Raw genomic sequence first — 22,333 nt, forward strand, 5'->3', positions numbered from 1 at the left:
TGGAGAGAAGATAATGCACTTTTTGTCTCCTGTGTTTGCAAAGTATTTGAAGTAGTAGCTCAGATCTACCCATCAAAACTTGTTTGGATGATTGCTGGACTAACTGATGAGAAACACAGCAGAATTTAACACTTCACTTAGTATGCAATTAATATAAGTATTCAGAGGCCTCCAAACGTATATCTTGATGCTTAAAATGTCTGAATGTCATTTTAATTCATTTTCATTGGCTTGCTTCACCACACATTTTATGATGAATTCAGCTCTCCAATTTGAAGCACTTGAGCAGTGCAGGTAAAGTGTCATTCATTACTTTATTCAAGGCGTAATGAGACCTTCAGCTAGACCCTGTCCACGACCTCTGACCCCCGGAACGACCCACTGTCTTCTCTCAGACAGTATCTCTTACACTGAGACACAGAACTATGTTGAGTCTCCAGAAGAAAAGTGTCCCCATAAAGTTTAACATATCCTAAGGATGTGGCAGCCATCATAACTTTAGAAAATTCCCCATTTCTTAGCAGATGATCATTATGGCACAGATGCAAAAACAAAATGTCCCTCAGATTTCAGTACCTGTAAAAAAAGTGGTGCATCAGTGCATCAGTCTATGGACAATACACTGGAATAAATGTTAATATAGACATAATTTACAGCCTGTATTTCTGCTAAACCATTGTTACTTCCATTGTAATGCAATGTTAAATAGATATTGTTAAAAGTTAAAAAAACTTTCACTGTAAAGTTTAAAAGTTAAACACATCAAGGCAATATAATGCAGATTCTGTCTGAAAGATATTTCAGCTACTGTCTTAATAATTGTAAGTAACACTACTTTGTTTTGCCAGTTTGAATTTGTCCATTCACTAAATGCAAAATACCCGATTCATCATGTCATGTACAAATTTATACATATAAATGTGTGTTTGTGTTACTCAAAAGGTCCTGTTTTGTTTTTCATAAGTGCATTATAGTGATATTTTATGACCTAGACTGACTTAATCCAGTTCATAATGAACATTATTGAGCTTAAATACATTCAGCTTCTAATGAAAATAAATAATAAGTCATGAAGAAAACTACTAGAATCTGTTGCCTCAAACCATATGCAGTCTGCTTTTCCTTTTATGGTCAAAGACTTTAGGCTGTGATGCTGTTGGGTGGGGCTGAACGTGTTAGAGCTGTCAATCAAACACTAGTTTAATAGACTATATGTGCTTTCTTTTCAGGTGGTGCAAGCACATCAGTTTTTTTTTTTAATAAATTGAGAGATTTCTTCATCTCATTTGTTTCTTGTAGAGACCAAAATAGGATTAAATGCAGAGCAAAGAGAGTGTTTAGCATCTTTAGTCTTATAAGAGATCTCAGCAATGCCAAGAATTTTAAGATTTTTCTCATCAAATGATCTGTGCTGTCATCAACATAAATACAAAAAATGTAATGAAATATAAAGATTTATAATGCTCATGTTACATGAAGAGATGTAAAACTCATATATGCTGAGAGAAATATAATATAGACTGTTTATTCTCACACAAATATTGACTGTATCATTATTTAGAGGAACATGGGAAGAAACACTGTGTTTTCAAGGAAAAACATCCTCTTCTTTGGGTACCATGGAAACATAAGTATGCATAGCAGCCGCATACTAGCACATTTCTGGTTGTGTTGAGTCTAGTTCGAGTCACTTAAGGTTAGTTTGTTTATAGAGCTCTAATATATTTGAATACCACACCAGGCCCATATTAGGCTATGATTCGCTCCACATACACTAGAATGTTATATAAGTCCACCTGGAGTCACTTTTGGGTTTAAATGTAATTTACTTCATTTGACACAACGCTGATACACTTTAACATCAGAGTCACATTGTGTTTCATTTTCAATTTACACGGCTCTGCTGCAGTCTTATAACCCACTGCCCCTTGCTATTTCCATAAATCAGCTACTTTTAGTTTGAACGCGATCTCCACGTTTATTTGTAATCAGATTCTCTTTGGTGGCCGGTCTGCATAATGCAAACCTTTGACCGGTGAGAAAGCCGAGCCGAAGCAGCCATGCTTGGCCACTGTGTCACAATGCTTTGCATAAGAGACCACGAGCGCTGTGACCTGTGGTTGGATAACAGGTGAGCAGTGAAGTCATCGCTCTGGGATGTGGTTGTTTGGTGGGAGGCTGAGGGGCGGGGGAAAGGCAAAGCGAACGTCAGGTAGAGTGACGCGCAGCAGAATGGAGATCTAGTGACACCTGTGCATCTACCGGCTCTCGGTTTAAAGCTTTGCGTCGGTGACAGCACTGCGGGAAAAAAAATAAAGGGCAGTCGGAAAGGGTAAGACTGCAATTCAGTGTTATTTTGTGATGTAGTAATAATGCCGGTAGGAGTTAAACTGGGCTGGTTTGGTTGACTTGTGATACTTCAGCTTTGTTTGTAATTATATAATTGTCTATGCACCAGCTGTGTTTTTTTTTGATAGCTTCTCAGGCATGTTCATTATTTGTGTTGAGTCAGGTTGTTTGCCTACTGTGATAACCTAGAAAGCCTTTCAAATGCATTGCGTGCAGCATCAGATAAACATTCAAATGCATGAATAGCACTGCATATGTTTAATTCACTCAAGTGAGCTTCAGCTGACGTTACTGCACACGCTTTAGATCTTTGGATGAGTCGCTGCACGATGCAGAAGCCTGAAGAATACGTATTGGTGACTGGTGATGAAAAATTCAGCAGGTTTGAAATAGGCTCAGGTCCATCCACATTGTATAGAGGCCAGCTAGCCTTTCAAACAGCGATTTCCCTGAGGTAATAATCAAACCATTTGCACCGGGCTGACTCGAGTTACACTGGGAGTAACTCTGCAGGGAGGACAGTGCTTTAGACAACAATGCAAATCACATGCTGGAAGGACATGAATGGATAATACCATCCTCAGGGCCGGCGTGAGAAATAAAAAGCCACAGATGACAGAATTCAAATTCTTTGCCATGGATCTTTCAGATAGAGATCAATATCAATACAGAAATCAATATTGCTTTTGTTTGACCAAAATGGATTGTTTTGTTATTTATTATTATACGAAAGGTACCTTAATTATTTTTAAAATGACTATCACATTAACAGCTCACATTTGTTGCTTTGCTTCACTATCCTGTGACTTTATTTGTTTTAGAATTGCATTGCATAAGGTTGATTACTATGCAAATTCAAGGACTTTGCATTAGGAAAATCTTAAGAACAGGAAAGCCAAGCATTACCTTTTTTGTGTTGGAAATTTCTAGAAACTCTCGAAACTGCATCTGTGATTGCTGTAATGAAATTTCTGTACTCCTAAAGGCAGGTGGATAAAACTGGTTTTAGATCAGTGATGAAGATTCACTATCATACACAAGTGAGTGACAGCTGCAGAAAAGTGAAACCATTTGGTGCAGTGACACTGAAACAGCATTCAAGGGGTTAGCTGGTGTCTCTTGTAGCCTTCTGTGTTATTTGCCTCTGTGAAGCTTAGAAATCTATGTTAAGTTCAGCTTTTGTGCCATGAAAAGTCTTTTTGTTTTCAGGCAAATCAGCTGGATTCACATGAGGCTTTGCCACATGAACACAATAGGAATTATTAAGAGTTTATGTGGCTTACTGTGTCAGGATTGCCTGATGCAATATTCAGATTTCTTCTCTTGGAACTGTGTTTAAAAATAACAGTGGTGTGTTCCATTTTCAAGCAGTGAAGGAGAATTTGTCTGACAAATTATATGACAAATTTCACACTGACATTTCTTATGCCTGTCTCATAAAAAGTCAATATAACCTGTTTTTATGGCGTGTTTGTGTGTGGGCAGGAAGACGGTATTCAAATATGTGAAGGTGACATGACATTTCAGTGACAGTAGTTTCCTCAGTGTGACATGCTATAATTCATATAGAACTATGTTAAACATTTCCTGTATTATAACAATTCATAGTTTTTTGTTTTGGTTTTATAAGCATATAATATTTGAGAGAATACATAATATATTTGCTACAGTGACAAAAAGCTACAAGATGTCTAAAATATACTGTACACTCCCTGACATGTGTAAGAATTTAAACCTAAAATTGTGATTTTGGTAAAAGAGTTCATAGACATTTTTTGTCACCTACCCATATTCTAGTATATTTTCATCTATTTAATATATTCAATAAAATGTTTAATATATTTTCTGTTTTTCTAAGCTAATAAAGTTCTGAAAATAAAACCATAGTTTTTTTTACTTATTCCACCCAGCCTACTTTAAAATAATAATTATAATAATAAATTAAATTTAAATAAAGTTGACCTAGTTCCCATCATGCTTTGCTTTAGACTGTATAAGGACAGTAAATGTTAAAATGAAGTGTTATGAAATGTGTTTTTACACAAGAATTATATAAATAAAAATGTGTTAGTGTGAAAGTGAAGTGACATACTGCCAAGTATGGTGACCCATACTAGGAATTCGTGCTCTGCATTTAACCCATCCAACGTGCACACACACACACAGCAGTGAACACACACACACAGCAGTGAACACACACACACCGTGAACACACACCCGGAGCAGTGGGCAGCCATTTATGCTGCGGCGCCCGGGGAGCAGTTGGGGGTTCGGTGCCTTGCTCAAGGGCACCTCAGTCGTGGTATTGAGGGTGGAGAGAGCGCTGGACATTCACTCCCCCCACCTACAATCCCTGCCGGCCCGAGACTCGAACCCGCAACCTTTGGATTACGAGTCCGACTCTCTAACCATTAGGCCACAACTTCCCCTTCTCCAACCTTAGTGATAATGTTCTCTTTTGTCAGGATTTAAAGTTGCTTCTTCTGTGTTACAATTTTGAGAATTATCATTGCACTGAATATTAGAACCTAGATTAGGTCAAAGATGGGCCAAAAACATTACTTTATTTATGCTGCATGCTGCTTTATATAAAACCCAATAATTGTACACATACCAATGTAGTGATAATCTTTTTTCTAGTTATATTAACATAGTCGTGTGCACTACTGTTAGCTAACAACTTATGCAAAGGATTTAAGTTAATTTGATGTCTTTAATTTTAATGATGTTTTTGCTTAGTTCAGTTCAAATTTTAGTTACACAAAGTATTTGAGTACAGTTCATAGCGTAATTTAATTGAGAAAAAATACTATTATTGTAGAAATAAATTCACAGCACTCGTAAATATTGTTTTTTAAGCTTAAATGCAGTTTTGGATAAGTTACTTTCAAAAAGTAATTAATTACTATTACTAATTACATCATCAATGTTGTATTTAAATTACTTTACTAATTACTCTGTCTGAAAAGTAATTTAGTTACTCAATAAGTAATTTCATTATTGAAAATGCTAATTAGGCTACATCTTCAAATCCCTATAAACCTTAAAGCATAGACAATAGAACTTAAACTCTTTATTTTTTCAATTTGAGTCAAACATAGAATAGTTTAGCCTTTTAGCTTTAAAACAACTGTAATACTTAAATATATTTATTTAAAAAAATGTAACCTTCTTTGGTTAACAAATAGAAATACTGCAAAATATCTGAATAACAAAAAAGCTTAAGAAAAGTAAAAAAATACATTTCAGTTTGGCAAGATGTTCAGGAAAAGCCCAACTAGTAAAATCCATACAGGTTGATGTAAAAATAACACGTTAGAGTAAATTACAGAAATGATCTCCTCCGCTGAATAAAGCTGCATCAGATCGCGTTGTTCTTCTGAGGTAAATTCCGGCTTATTCCTCATAGCAGGTCTTCTTTCAAAAACGATGAAAATTAGATGAATCTTGATTTTTTTTTTTTTATCTATATTTTTCGTATCTACGTGAGGGCCTTTGCGAGCAGGTGACTGCATATAATGAGCTCAGATACAGGAGAGACTGTACCTCGCTTTAGTTTCATACAGATTACATAATCAGATAATATTAGTTTTCAATTTGAATTAATTCATTTAAAAGTAGACACTTCAAGCTTTCTTTAGACATATTTCTCATGTCTCTGTGTCAAGTATTCGCTGAGTTTGTGATGCGTAGAAAGTTGCTCACGGAGACCTAGACGGCAGAAAGCGCACCCTGTTTGTTTTGTTAATTTTACAAAAGCACAATGTTTTGTTCTTATTGTCAGTGTACACAAATAAAAGTAGGCTCTTTTTAGATTCGCTTGATTTTAGTCTTAACTGTATCTGAGTATTTAAGGTTTCTCTGAAAGTGAGCGTGCCGACGCTGCATTCAATTTTATCTTTAGACTGTAAATTTAGATTTCAAATTCAATATTGATTTTATAACTGTTGAAATTATTTACTGTATGTAATGCAAGTGATTTATAAGTAACTGTAATTAAATTACCTAAAAATTTGCATTAATCCTTTAGTTTACTTTTTCAGTGGATATGTAATTTAATTACAGTAACTTGTTAGACCCAACACTGCTTAAATGTTTTAAAGCAATTTCAAAATGAACCTAACACGCTGGATTTTACAGCTAATACCACTGATGAGGGCTGTAGATGAGATGAAGTGGTTGATCAATATAAGTTTCTAAATGGCTGATTGGTAAACTTAAGCATGTTTATGTTGTTTCTATTACTATAAACGTGCTGCTCATTTCTCCAGCAGCTGAATCCTGGCGAGGGCCACGAAAGACTTAGAAGAGTCGACTCTAATCGAAAGTCCCGCAGCTTCAGCAAGCAGCCCAGCACTGGGGATTACTACAAAACCCTGGGTAGCGATACCGCAGACCAGCACCCCAACAGAGCCATGGCACCCAACGAGGAGGTAAACGTCAGATTCTGTTTCATGGCCATATATCTCCAATTCCAATCTCCAAAAGTATGAATCCATAATGGTTATCAGTATGCTGGTGCATCTTAAGGCTGGATTCTGGACTGGTGTTTTAGTGATCTCAGATATACAGTGGTGGCCAAAATTGTTGGAACACTTGGCATATTTAATAGGTTTCAGTTGTTTTTGTTGAAGTAAGTTAAAAGTGGAAAAAAACTGTACGACTCACTTCATTTGATATGTGTTGTACTCAGAGCAACCATCTGCATGTTTCATGAACATTATGTAATTAAATCATGTTTTGGAGGCAAAAAAAAAAGGTCAAAATGTTCAGATCTGTCAGGTGTTCTAATAATTTTGGCCACCACTGTATATATATATATATATATATATATATATATATATATGGATAGTTCAGCCAAAAATGAAAGTTTAATTTACACAGCCTCGAAATGTTTGAAACTTATATTTGAGTTTCTTTCTTCTGTGGAACATAAAAGACATTTTGAAGAATGTGAGTGACCAAACAGTTAATGGTCCCAATTGACTTCCACAGTATTATTTTTTTCTCCATGATATGGGAGTCAATGGGGACCATCAATAGTATGGTTGCCAAACAGACAGCCAGCTCTCTTCAGTCTGAATCAAGCTAGCTTCTCTCCCTCACCTGTCACATTACAACACAAATCCATGCAAGGTGTGGCAGCCCAGAGTTAGCACTGCAGTTCAGCATTTATTGCACACATATTTGGCTGCTGGGTAAACAGTACTCAGTCTTTCTTTGTTGTGTTATGTAAGTCTGATGGCTGGGACCTAGAAGTATTGTATTTGAACTGTCCATTTACTAGCACAGATTTATCTTATGTATATGCAGTTTGACTCATAGAATAGAATACTTTGAGAAAGAATTTATTTTTAACATTGCACTTGTTTTTTCTAGACAACAATGATTGATTGGATAACAAATTTGGTTTTCCTTTTTTTTTTTTGAGTGGTTCACACAAAAATGAAAATTCTGGGTCACACTTTATTTTAAAGTCCAATTCTCGCTATTGACAAACTGCACCATAACTACGACTTTTGCCTCGATAAACTCCTAATTAGCTGCTTATTAATAGTTAGTAAGGTAGTTGTTAAGTTTAGGTATTGGGTAGGATTAGGGATGTAGAATATGGTCATGCAGAATATGTGCTTTATAAGTACTAATAAACAGCCAATATGTTAATAATAGACATGCTAATAAACAACTAGTCAATAGTGAGAATTGGTCCCTATCCTTAAAGGGATAGTTCACCCAAAAATGAACATGCTATCATTAATTACTCACCCTCATGTCGTTCCAAACCTGTAAGACCTTCGTTCATCTTCAGAACAAAAAAAAGAAGATATTTTTGATGAAATCCTAGCGCTCTGTGACTCTCCCATTGACAGCAAGGATCCTTACACGGTCAAGGCTCAAAAACGTAGCAAGGACATTGTTAAAATAATCCATGTGGCTTCAGGGGTTCAACCGTAATTTTACGAAGCGATGAGAATACTCAAAGAAAACAAAAATAAAGATTTTATTTAACAATTGGTCTCCTTCACGTCACCATATAGCGCCATTTTGGAGAGTATCACATACGTAAACAACGTATGTAAGCGGATACGTTGTTTACGTTCAGATTAAAGCATAAACAACGTCAAGTCACTATTATTTATATAGCGCTTTTAAGAATGCAAATTGTGTCAAAGCAGCTTTACACCGACTTGATTTAAAGCTGGGTGGCTTTATATCAGCTTTACAGTATTTAGACGGGGAAATAGTGTTTTGAAATACTCTGTTTACAACGTAAACATCCGCTTATGGTGCTGCTGACACAGAGCAGCATACGTTGTTTACGTATCTGATACTTTCCAAAATGGCACTATAGGGTGACGTGAAGGAGACGAATTGTTGAATAAAGTCGTTATTTTTGTTTTATTTGAGCAGAAATAGTATTCTTATAGCTTTGTAAAATTACGGTTGAACCACTGATGTCACATGGATTATTTGAATGATCTCCTTGCTACGTTTCTGTGCCTTGATCGTGTTGGGATCCTTGCTGTCTGTTGAAGGGTCAGAGAGCTCTAGGATTTCATCAAAAATATCTTAATTTGTGTTCCAAAGATGAACAAAGGTTTGACAGGATTTTCATTTTTGGGTGAACTATCCCTTTAAGTCAGTGGTCGGCAACAGGGCCAAAAGTGTCCCGCCAGCAATAATATCTGGGCCGCGCCCATAGCCAGATTATTTTTATAGCGGCTGGTTCTGAAATAGATCTTTCATGACAGCAACAGTTACTTGCAATCAGAGTATGTGAACGGAGTGGAGCGATGTGATTTTGAATGGACCGAGGAGCGGATTTCTTAAAAGTCGGAGCGTCGTGGTTTTCACTCGCTCTGAGAGCGCTCCTTCACGAGTACAATTCATGCCAACGACCCGTAATATAATGACATATTTAGCAAGAATTCACATGTTAAACATATTTAGCTAGCTAGATAGAAAAGGATCACTTAAATCAGAAAGAATGTGAAGGCTATGATGACTGCAGTGGACATGAGCGGGAAGATATATTTCTCAAGGAATTAATTTGTTCCTTCTGAATATTTTCATCTGACAGCTGACTTTTTTTTCTCAGAATTGCGTGATTTAAACTCACACTTGCGAGTTAAATTCTGAGAACATAGTCTTTTCCCCGCCTCAAAACTGGACTTTAACTCGCAATTCTGACTTTATAACTCGCAATTGCCAGTTTATATCTCACAATTCTGTTGAAAACAAAGTCAGAATTGTGAGATAAAAAGTCGCAATAACCTTTTTTTTATTATTATTCAATGGCGGAAACGGGCTTCCATAGGACTGTGATAGTTCAAACTGAAATCTGTGTTTCTGATATCAGTGAGCGCGGAGTGAGTATTAAATGCTCGAAGCACGGAGGGGAAATTGTTGACGCTCCACTCCGCTCACATACTCTGATCGGACACCGCCACACAAATGTGGCTTTTTGTCAATGACTGTCGCTGGATTTTACTAGTCAAGTCAAGTCACCTTTATTTATATAGCGCTTTTAACAATACAGATTGTGTCAAAGCACTTAACAGTATCAAATTGGAGGATAGAGTCAGTAATGTATAAAAATAAGATTAAACACTCAATTTTCAGTTAAGGTATTTCATTATTGAGTTCAGAGATGTCATTGTCTAGATCAGTTTAGTTTAAATAGTATCTGTGAAATCAAATTGACGATAATCACTAGAAATTAAGTGTCCCCAACTGAGCAAGCCAGAGGCGACAGCGACAAGGAACCAAAACTCCCTCTGTGACAGAAAGGAGAAAAAAACCTTGGGAGAAACCATGCTCTGTTGGTGGGGGACCAGTTCTCCTCTGGCCAGGAGATAATTGTTTATTTATTGTTTACTTATTGTTTTAATTCATTTTAAATGTATAAATGTATTTATTTCTATTTTATATTGTTGCAATTTCTAACAATAATAGTATTATGTAGTTCGGTATTTTATTATATTTTTAGTTCTTTTCTTTTTCTTTTTATTGTATTTAAGTCGAGGTCTTCACTGGGGATATGTCCCCGGGGCTCATCCAGGTGTCCCGGCCTCCGCCGACGATCAGGGAGACATCATCTCCCGGCGCCGATCCACAGAGTAGTTACAAAATACACTGTCAGTCACAGGAAATTCTGGTTGCATTTTTCATAAATGAATATCTTAAATTATCCTTTGACTATGTTCTGGCCCACCATCTAGTGGTGAAATTTTTTTTGGCCCGATGCCAAACTTACTTGCAGACCCCTGCTTTAAGTGTTACCAAATTCTGTCATAATGTACTCAATGACATTCTTTCTTCCATGGAACACAAAAGGAGTTATCTAGAAAAATGTCCAAGCTGCTGTTTTCCCTTTAAAAGTGAATAGTGACCACATACATTCCTGGTCCCTGTATATTTATATTATGTGGAAAAAAGCAGCTAGGACATTCTACTAAACCTCTGTGTTCCATGCAAGAAAGAAAGTCATACTCATGTTTCTCAAAAGCATCATAAGTAGGTAGATGATAGAGACCACTGGTGCCAAAAGTTGCATATAAAAGATTACGGGAGTATGTATTACAAGAAAAGAGTATATCAGGCTTTTAACTTCAAAAATGTTCTTTTAATTTATTGTTACTTGTCATTTCTTTGTAATTATTTGTGAAATTAATTAGCAATTTCAGAGTAAAAATTGTTTCAAAGTAAATCCTTCACCAATTTATTTTCAGTGTAACAAGATGAGGGTAAATGATGACTTTCCCGTAGCTCAAATAGTAGAGCATGGTGCTAGAAACGCCAAGATCATGGGATTGATTCCCAGGGAAAGCAAGAGCTGATAAAAATGTAAAAAAAACTGTAACTTGAATGTAAATCGCTTAGGATAAAAGCATCTGCTAAATGCATAAATGTAAATGACAAAAATCTAAAAAAAATCTCATTTTTCTGTCTATTTGAAGTTTTTCTTTGACACCTGGCACAATCTGCATTGTAAAAAGTGCTATATAAATAATGGTGACTTGACTTGAAGTAATCCTAAGGAGTTTAAGGAGAAACATATGAGACACTTAACTTAGAAATCCATTATCCGAGCTATGCTAATTTGTATGTCAACAATTGTCTCATTTGCATCCTTTTTTTAATGAGAAATTTTATATACACATTTTAGACAAATTTGATACTTAAAGAAGAGCTCCATTAATTCTCCAGAGCTATAACAATTACCTCTGTGATGAACACGCACAATGTGATCTAGAATACATATCAGCATTTCATACGGCCCCTTTCTAATCTTCATTGAGCCAATTAGATGCGCACTGAGGCGTCTGGCAACTTGATTGAACCAGATGGCACTCCACATGTCTCTCTGGATAACGACCCATTAACACAGACATGTGTGTGACATGAAACGCACCATATGCTGGAGACCGTGAGGACGGGCACGTGTGTGGCACGCTTTCAGGAGGCGGGGGTGCGTGGGGTGAAAGGTCAGGGCTTGTTTACGCAGCGTCAGTTGTAGGGGTGGTCTCTGGAGATGCTGAGTCTGAAGGATTGTGGCTCTTAGCAGATGTCCTTTTATTCCAGCAAACCACTCAATTAGATCTATTTATGTATTCATTACCAGCTGCAATGCATATGGTGGGGTGCAGTGGGAAGTATGTTGGTCAGATTAAGTGTTTTGGGGAAGTGTATTTGTTATGTTATTCTGCCTATGACCATTTTAGTGTCCAAAATGTGATTTTTAAATCAGAAAGAAATTAATACAATTTTTTAAATGGAACAGTTTGCATATTCAGAGGACTAAAATGAGCAAAAATATGCAATTTGGAGCAGTTGCTGATATTAATAGACTAAAAAATTCAGATTAAAGTTCAGATTAAATTCTGATAATTTATAAATCAATGAGATCTTTATAACAGACTATTTGAAATGAAATGCTTATAAATGTCAGTTGTCACTCTGTATCTCCCAGTAAGATATTTAAATGTTTAGTTTAATGATAAAAGCTCTGTAGATTTTATTGTGGGCGGCAAAACATGAACAAATATGAAGATGAACAAATAAACATCCCTCAAAAACCTGATGTATTATGTTTGATAATCAAGATTATTCTAAAAAAATTATGTATAGATAAAGTGAAGAGGGATGTTTTAAATTATATTAAAAGGCCTTTTACTTGCTAAAAACTGTGAACTATGGTCAAAAAGCATGTAAGATTGCATACAGCAGGCTTTTAAGCAAAGTCTTAATTATGTTGATCATTTAGAGGCCTTTGTATTTTGGCTTTATAAGAAAAAAAAAAAAAAAAAAAAAAAAATTATATATATATATATATATATATATATATATATATATATATATATATATATATATAGTGATAGGTTTCTCAATCATCAGCCATTGATTGGACAAACAAATATGTCAGTGTTTACACTTTTCAGAAGAAACAGCTGGACAATTAGCTTACTTGCTTACAGTGATCTATCTACACTGAACAAAATTATAAACGCAACACTTTTGTTTTTGCCCCCATTTTTCATGAGCTGAACTCAAAGATCTAAGACTTTTTCTATGTACACAAAGGGCCTATTTCTCTCAAATATTGTTCACAAATCTGTCTAAATCTGTGTTAGTGAGCACTTCTCCTTTGCCGAGATAATCCATCCACCTCACAGGTGTGGCATATCAAGATCCTGATTAGACAATATGAATATTGCACAGGTGTGCCTTAGGCTGGCCACAATAAAAGGCCACTCTAAAATGTGCAGTTTTATCACACAGCACAATGCCACAGATGTCGCAAGTTTTGAGGGAGCGTGCAATTGGCATGCTGACTACAGGAATGTCCACCAGAGCTGTTGCCCGTGAATTGAATGTTCATTTCTCTACCATAAGGCGTCTCCAAAGGCGTTTCAGAGAATTTGGCAGTACATCCAACCGGCCTCACAACCGCAGACCACGTGTAACCACACCAGCCCAGGACCTCCAAGATCGTCTGAGACCAGCCACCTGGACAGCTGCTGCAACAATCGGTTTGCATAACCAAAGAATTTCTGCACAAACTGTCACAAACCGTCTCAGGGAAGCTCATCTGCATGCTCGTCGTCCTCATCGGAGTCTCGACCTGACTGCGGTTCGTCGTCGTAACCGTGGGAAATGCTCACATTCGATGGCGTCTGGCACTTTGGAGAGGTGTTCTCTTCACGGATGAATCCCGGTTTTCACTGTACAGGGCAGATGGCAGACAGCGTGTATGGCGTCGTGTGGGTGAGCGGTTTGCTGATGTCAACGTTGTAGATCGAGTGGCCCATGGTGGCGGTGGGGTTATGGTATGGGTAGGCATATGTTATGGACAATGAACACAGGTGCATGTTATTGATGGCATTTTGAATGCACAGATATACCGTGACGAGATCCTGAGGCCCATTGTTGTGCCATTCATCCACGACCATCACCTCATGTTGCAGCATGATAATGCACGGCCCCGTGTTGCAATTGTTGTACACAATTCCTGGAAGCAGAAAACATCCCAGTTCTTGCATGGCCAGCATACTCACCAGATATGTCACCCATTGAGCATGTTTGGTATGCTCTAGATCGGCGTGTACGACAGCGTGTTCCAGTTCCTGCTAATATCCAGCAACTTCGCACAGCCATTGAAGAGGAGTGGACCAACATTCCACAGGCCACAATCAACAACCTGATCAAATCTATGCGAAGGAGATATGCTGCACTGCGTGAGGCAAATGGTGGTCACACCAGACTGGTTTTCGGACCCCCCAATACAGTAAAACTGCACATTTTAGAGTGGCCTTTTATTGTGGCCAGCCTAAGGCACACCTGTGCATTAATCATGCTCTCTAATCAGCATCTTGATATGCCACACCTATGAGGTGGATGGATTATCTCGGCAAAGGAGAAGTGCTTACTAACACAGATTTAGAGAGATTTGTGAACAGATTTGCCTTTTGTGTACATAGAAAAAGTCTTTGAGTTCAGCTCATGAAAAATGGGGGCAAAAACAAAAGTGTTGCGTTTATAATTTTGTTCAGTGTATATATCGAGAGGTGAGAACCAGGAGGGCGTAAGTGACATTTTTGGTGAAATGGAGATATCTACATCAAATTAAATCTCTTAATGAGCTCTTTCTACTGGCAAAAATGCTGTCATCCATGAGTGTACAAATTTGTATTTGTCACACTCTCTTGGGAACAGGGAAACACAGAGGCGAGGAACTTCTTAAACTTAAAATTTATGTGATCAGAAACTCAGAGATCGCAGGAGACACAGAGGAAGACGATCAGACCGGACACAGAGGCAGGGAAACACAGGGCTTACCATATTCTCTGCAGGCGGGCTTGCCATCTTCTCGGCAGGCTTGATCCCTTCTCTCCAACACAATCCTGTGGTGTCTGGGAGGTCCATTGGGTGGTTGTAACAGGCCCTGAGCCGGAACAGGTGGAGGATGGCCGCGTCGTGCAGCTCCGTCACCACGGCGAGCCTGCAGAACTCCCCGGCATACTCCATGAAGGGGAGATCGTGCTTGATAAGGGCACGGAGGCAGGCGGCGAAATCCATCGCCATGGAGGGGGAAAAAACAGGAAAAACAAAAACTTCTCAAAAAATGGAAAACAAAACGAGGGAGGAGAAGCACCGCTTACTATGGTGTCGTTCCGGTCTTCTGTCACACTATCTCGGGAACAGGGAAACGCAGAGGCGAGGAACTTCTTAAACTTAGAATTTATTTGATCAGAGATCGCAGGAGACACAGACGAAGACGATCAGACCGGACACAGAGGCAGGGAAACACAGGGCTTATGAACACAGGGAAATCAAACTAGGAAGAACAGAAACAGGTGAGGAGTAATTAAACACAGGGCTGGGGACAAATGAACTACTAAAGACTCTAAACGAGGAAAGGAACAGGAAGTCCAAATATGGGCACGAGAGGAGGGGGAAACAAGACACAGGACTGACAGTATTATAAACAATTGAAATCAGTACACAAAGTCAGATCAAACTATGGTAAATTTTTTGTTTTGGCTCTCCTTTAAGTGAAATGTCACTTACGCCCTTCTAGTTCTCACCCCTCGATATACTGTATGCCTTTCCTTCTTCAAATGAACACAAAAATTTTAGAATTTATTTTAGCAAAATAATATATATCTGTGCATCCAAAGATAATGCAAGTGAATGGGCGCCATAGATGAATCAGTGCCTTCTGAAGTGAAATTATGGGTGTGCATAAAAAAAATTAATTTCATTCTAAACAAACTTCATATGCACATATGGACTCACAGAGAGGATCTTGTTGTACAAATGGTGTTTATCTGAAGAAAGAAAGTCATAAACATCCAGAATTGCATGAGGTTGAGTAAATGATAAGGGCATTTTCATTGTTGGGTCATCTGTTAGACACACAGTAGTAAATATTTAAACAACAAAATCTACGACACTCTTACCTGTTCTCTCGACAGGGTTCTGCACTGTTGGAGGAAGCGGCAGACACAGCGCCTGCTCCTGAGAACGGGACGGGAAACACAGAGGATCTACCCCTTCCTCCTCCACCACCTCCTCCACCCGCCAGCACCTTCATCCCTCCTCCACCTCCTCCTCCACCTCTTCCATCAGAGCTGCCCCCTCCTCCTCCACCCAGCAACACCGCACCGGCCCCTGCCCAGCGCCGCATGTCTTCCTCCTCTGGCAGTGAGTACTGATCACACACAATATGCTGCTCTTTTGCACTCTCTATGTAAATGGCAGTATAAAGCATTTAAAGAGGACATGCATTGAAATGATTAATTTCCATTGCATATTTCACACAACGTAACGAAATAGTTTAAATGTGAAAGCATAACACAAGCCTACTGTTGCAGTTACAGTGGTGGCCAAAATGATTAGAACACTAGTATTTTTAACGAGCTAAAACATGGTTTTATCTTTTGCTGTAGTGTGTCAGTAGGAAATACCAGTTTACATTTCCAAACATTAATTTTGTCTGACAACAGCCAGTGCTCCACACAGAGATCTGATCTGATCATCATCCAGTCTTTCTGGAATGACATGATGAAACAGAACAAACTGAGACAGACTAAATCCAGAAACGCTTCAAGAAACGCGTCTCCAAGACGCTTCAAGAAATCTACCTGCAAAGCTTCCTGAGAAACTATGAGTGTACCGAGGGCAAAATCTGCTTTAAACGCAAAGGATGCTCACACCATATGTTGATTTAATTTAGTTAATAGAAGTTAATTAATAAAGAAAATCTATTTATGACATAATTTTAACAGCATCCTCATTTTACAGCATTTTTACACAAGTGCCTAAAACTTTTAACAGTACTGTAGCTTTGCAGGCAGGTTTCAGATCTTTTTATCCTTTTATCAGACAAAAATCTCACTGGATTATTACAATTAAACTTATATTTCCTACTGACACACTACAGCCAAAGATAGGATTTTTATCTGGTGAAAATACTAGTGTAATAATTATTTTGGCCACCACTGTACATCTGCCATTCAGTGAATAGAACTGTGTGATAAAGGCTTAAAATACAGTTTTTTGTTATGGTGCCTTTTAGATGGCATTAACAGCAATTTGCTGTGAAAAGTGTTTGAAACCCTTTTTGGGAGAGAGTTAGCGATTTGAGGTGACCTGATCGACATCAACCATTTGCGATGCAACAAAGTTGACCAAGGCTCGGCTTTAAGCAAATCACGTTGCATAATGAGCAGCAATGTAAAGTGGCAGCTACTGATGGGAGTGTAGACAGTGATCTGCCACCTGATACAGTTGGATACGCTGATGGAGAAACACCTGCTAGCCTAACAGCACAGAGATTTGGCCCGACCTTTATGAATTTAACCGTTGGCAATGTGAACACCACTTAAGACTTGTAAAGGCTTAAGTTATAATCGACTGACCTCTTCATCTGTGAAACAATGCTTAGGGTTTATATGTTCGACCCTTTCACTCGTTTGACCCTTTGTTCATAGTTTGACCCCTTTAATCTTCTGCTATCCCTGGAGGGCAGAGTATTAGTGTCACAGAGAGATGACAGATACATCTGTGTTATGCCACAGCATTGACAGATTGCACACAATACATTACCCGTCAAAAGTTTGGAATACTTAATATTTTTGAAAGAAGCTTCTTGTGTAATATTGTGAAATATGTTGACAATTTTAAATAAATATTTTCTAATTTAATATATATTTTAAAATGCAATTTATTCCTGTGATGTGAAGCTGAATTTTCAGTATTAATACTCCAGTCTTCACTTTCACATGATCCATCAGAAATCATTCTTATATGCTGATTTGGTGCTCAATTATTGTCAATTACTATTGCTCCCAGTTCTTATAATTAAAGCAGTTTTTGCTGCCTAATATTATTCTGATACTATTTTTTTTTTTTTTCTTTGATGGATAAACATTTCAAAAGAACACTGACTTATCCCAAAGTTTCCACAAAAAATTTAAGCAGCAAAAAATGTTTTCAGCATTTTGTTTCAAAAAATGAGTAATGATACTGAAAATTCAGCTTTGATCACAGAAATAAATAGAAAACAGTTATTTTAAATATGTTACAATATTTCACAATCTTACTGTTTTAACTGTATTTTCAATCAAATAAATGCAGCCTAGGTGAGCAAAGACACTTGACCGGTAGTGTTCATGATATTTTACTTTCGCTTTCTTTTTTTATAAAAGCCAGTAGATATTTTGAAATCTGCTATTTAAAAGCCAGTTGACCACTGTACAATTTTCATGCATGCAAGCCTTCAAAAGCTCTCAAAAGTGCAAATAAACTTCATAAGCACCTGATCATCCATTAGGCCAAGATTTAAAACAGTGCACTGAGGAACAACACTACCAAGACAGCCCAATTAAGTACAGATAAATCTTCCTAAAGGAATCTAGTTGTGCCCAGCATGCAACATCCAGGATGTACTTGTACTCCTAAAGAAATATGTAACCCTGGACCACAAAACCAGTCTTAAGTCGCTGGGGTATATTTGTAGCAATAGCCAAAAAATACATTGTAGGAGTTACAATTATTGATTTTTCTTTTATGGCAAAAATCATTAGGGTATTAAGTAAAGATCACGTTCCATGAAGCTATTTTGTAAATTTCCTTCTATAAATATATAAAAACTACATTTTTGATTAGTAATATGCATTGCTAAAAACTTCATTTGGACAACTTTAAAGGAGATTTTCTGTATATTTAGATTTTTTTTTGCACCCTCAGATTCCAGATTTTCAAATAGTTGTATCTCGGCCAAATATTGTCCGATCCTAACAAACCATACATCAAATGGACCCAAATGGAAAAATGGACCCTTATGACTGCTTTTGTGGTCCAGGGTCACATATTTCAAGCTAAATACTAAATACAAGCTAAATTTCGGATTAAATACTATTGATTCGTCCTTCAAAGCCACTCTCAAGTAATAATGCAATCATCTAAACATTGGCAATTAAATGATTGCATGTGGTAATATGACAGTATGTCTCAGATGTTGTCAGACTGTAAATTGTACCTAACAGAGAATATCCCTTTTTTAACATATTTAAATATTTAATATGAAAATATTTAATATGACTGGTGTGAGTGCATTAGTGTCAAACTTCAGTTTACGTTTCAGTATTTGCTTAGATCTTCAGTCATGGGTGAATGTGCAACCAATCTAACATCCAATGTAAAATATTCATGCTGTTTAGTCTGCAATCCTAAACCGTTTATTTAAAGCAGATGTTGTGGATATCAGTAGACCTGTCCATGTTCAGTCGAACTCTCAGTATCACCAAAATGCTCTCCGCGAGCACAAGATGGAAGTCTTAGAAACAGCCACACAAGGTAAATCTCACAAAGTTCCAGCCTGTTAACATGAGATCTGGCGGCCTGCTCCTTCCAAAGTCTGTTTACGAATTAATGCTCATGGGCTATTGTTACTTTGAATCGGTTTTGTGTTCTGCCATTTACTTAATTGTTCTTCCTCCAAGGGATACTTGACATGTCTTCAGGACAAGACAATATCTGTGATGTGTTGTACAATTCAGTGTTATGTCAGGGAAATGTAGCACTGGCTGTGGAATTACACCGTCCTTTTGCACATTTGTTGTGGCCTGCGAATAATACACAAACAGAAAGCCCAACACTTTCTAGCTGGCCACCTGATTTCCTTTCTCTCTTGCAAAAATTGGTGTTTTAAGGTGAAAGCATGAATCTCTCAATCATCATATTTAAGGCAGCTGAGATGATAAAGATAGATCCAGTAAGTGCTGTTTGCTGAAACAAGCATCACTATTATTATTATTGCATATACACTACTGGTCAAAAGTTGTATTTATTTATTAAAACTTTCTTTTATAATCGCTAAAAGATCATGTGGCACTGAAGACTGGAATAATGGCTGCTGAAAATTCAGTTTTGCATCTCAAAAGTAAATTGCATTTTAAAATATATTCCAATAAATCATGAAATTGTTCACAAAATGACTGTTTTTGCTATATATTTAGTCAAATTATTGCAGTCTTGGTGACCAGACTTTAAAAATGTATAAAAAAAAAAAAAAAAAAATTTTGACCGGTAGTAGTACTTGTAACCCTATGTATTAAACTTTATTGCATGACTCATAATGCATATTTTTTTCATACTGTATTACTGGTTGAGAAGAGATTTTTTTTATCCACCCGATGATAAAATGGGTAAAAATGGCTTGGGCCAGTAAGCAATCACTAAAACATAGCAACCTGCTAGAAATCACCCAAGGCATCCTTGTAGCCAATTAGCAATTCCATTGTAACATTCACAACACAGAAAAGCAATCACCTACACTCTTAAACATAAAGGTGCTTAAAAGGTTTTTCACAGCGATGCCATAGAAGAACCATTTTTGGTTCCACAAAGAACCATTCAGTCAAAGGCATCTCTTTCTTACCTTTTTATAATCTGAAGAACCTTCTTTCACCGCAAATAACCTTTTGTGAAACAGAAAGCTTCTTCAGATGTTAAAGGTTCTTTATGGAACCATTTAGAGAAAATAAGTTCTTCTATGACATCGTGAAGCTACCAAGATGACCTAGCAACCACTTAGAATACCCTACACATATTAAAAGAACTCAGAACACCTTAGCAACTGCATAACAAATACATAGCAACTAAATACGCAGCTTGAAGGCAAGTTTTATGTAAGCAAGCACTTTAGACAATGTAAAAATCTACCATTTAATTGCCATTTTCAGTCAAATATTTTCAGAACAAGTATATGACTCTATAGATCACCCACGATCACAAGTTTAAAAATCAAAAAGACTAAAATACATGGTTGTATGTAGTAAAGAGGCGAACAGGTTGCCAAAACAATTGTGTTTCATTGTGTTTGGTTTTTTTGTTTGTTCATCTCCTCTCTCTCCTTCCTGTATTTGTCATCCTCTCACCCTGTCTGTCTTCACCACACCTGTCTCACTGAACACCTGTCTGCCTGGACCTGTCTCTCTCTGCTTTGCATGCACACTTTCTGGCTTTCCATATTCTTCTCTTTTCATGACGCAATCACTCTCAAGAAGGGGATCTCTCCTCTACGCATCTGTCTCCCTCTGTCACCCCTGCTCCAGAAACACTCCGGCAGAGGAAGAGTAAGTATTTTCCCCCAGCCTCATTATGTGTGTGTGTTTGTATTTATGTTTCATTCTTGACTCCAATTCTTCTCTTTCCCTTCATCGAGAGAACTGAGTGTGTTGTTTATTTGGCTACTGGACCACAAGTTGAAGTAAATCTAGTATTTTCAATATTACCATGCACTTCTCACTTCAGATAGCCAAAGAAACCACAGCACCCAGCGTGATTTTTCTGTGATCTAAGTTGCTATCATCCCACAGATTTCCCAGATGCTGCGGGGACTCATCAGCTGTGATTGTTTATATAGCGTAGCTACATTGATTGATGAAATTGTGCGGCGAGTGATGTCGTTTTGTGGCATAAACCACTTTATCACAAATAGTCAACATGAAATGACATTCACAGACAATTTTACTGACGTATTTCTGAGAGTGTTGGGGAAAGTTACTTTTAAAAGTAATGCATTTCAATATTGCATTACTCCATAAAAAACTATTGCATTACATTACTTTTTCTTTACTTTTTGTCACCTAAAGGGCGTTTCACACTGAGAAAAAGCGAGGTGAATCGCCGACGAACATTGCATTCACACCGAGCATGAACCAATTGATCGCCTTCTGTTAATTCATGCTTGCACGCTAGGTGGCGCCTACCTACATTTGTTCCTGATGTAGCCCAGGCTTTTACATCGTTCGCAGCTCAACACAGCATTAAATTGAGATAAATAACGTTTGGTTCTTCAGAAACACAAACGATCCATAATCCTTGCAAGAATACATCTGAAAAGAGGTACTTAGCATACTTAGTACTTAGCTTAAGCTGGGCTTGTTTTTGTATTTTTAATAAAAAATAAAAAAAAAGTTTTATTTCTGGCAACTGTTAAGGCCAAAAAGTGAAATGAATAAGCCTCAAGCTGAAGGAAGAAACTTTGCACCAGTTACTCTGGATTTCTCTCAGCATGGGAGAGGAGAAGAGTCAGTGAATAAATGGGAAAACACTTAACTTTTAAAAAGTAACTCAGATATTTTACTGTAAATTGAAAAGTAATATGTTACACTACTGAAAATGTAATCTGATTACGTAACTCACATTACTGTTTTCTGAGTGAAACAGCGATAAAAACCGCAGGATGGAACTTTTCTGTTTTGTATAAAAAGTGGGCGTGCCATACCAGAATGAAGCCAGGTGATTGGTTGACAACTAAGAGTGCTTAATGACATTAGAAAATAAGTTGATTTTGATGAAAGTTAACAATGCACCGATGAACCATGCACAATAAGATTATGTAAATATGGTGTGAATTTTGATTTCATGTTGACTCATCCTCATAAAAATCCATGTGGAATTAAAACCATTT

At 37.3% G+C, this 22,333-nt stretch overlaps 1 protein-coding gene across 2 annotated transcripts in view; it reads left to right on the forward strand.

Moving 5' to 3' along the window:
• LOC306849435 (espin-like) overlaps positions 1-22,333 on the forward strand; it is an 88,183-nt gene that overhangs the window by 47,905 nt on the left and 17,945 nt on the right. For both annotated transcript variants that reach the window (XM_079384452.1, XM_079384453.1), the window contains exons 8-10: positions 6,621-6,782; positions 15,828-16,056; positions 20,922-20,993. In XM_079384452.1, the coding sequence (XP_079240578.1) occupies positions 6,621-6,782; positions 15,828-16,056; positions 20,922-20,993 (463 nt within the window). The remainder of the gene's footprint in view (positions 1-6,620; positions 6,783-15,827; positions 16,057-20,921; positions 20,994-22,333) is intronic.

This window comes from Barbus barbus (assembly GCF_936440315.1).
Source record: "Barbus barbus genome assembly, chromosome: 29".
NCBI classification, from domain to species: Eukaryota; Metazoa; Chordata; class Actinopteri; order Cypriniformes; family Cyprinidae; genus Barbus; species Barbus barbus.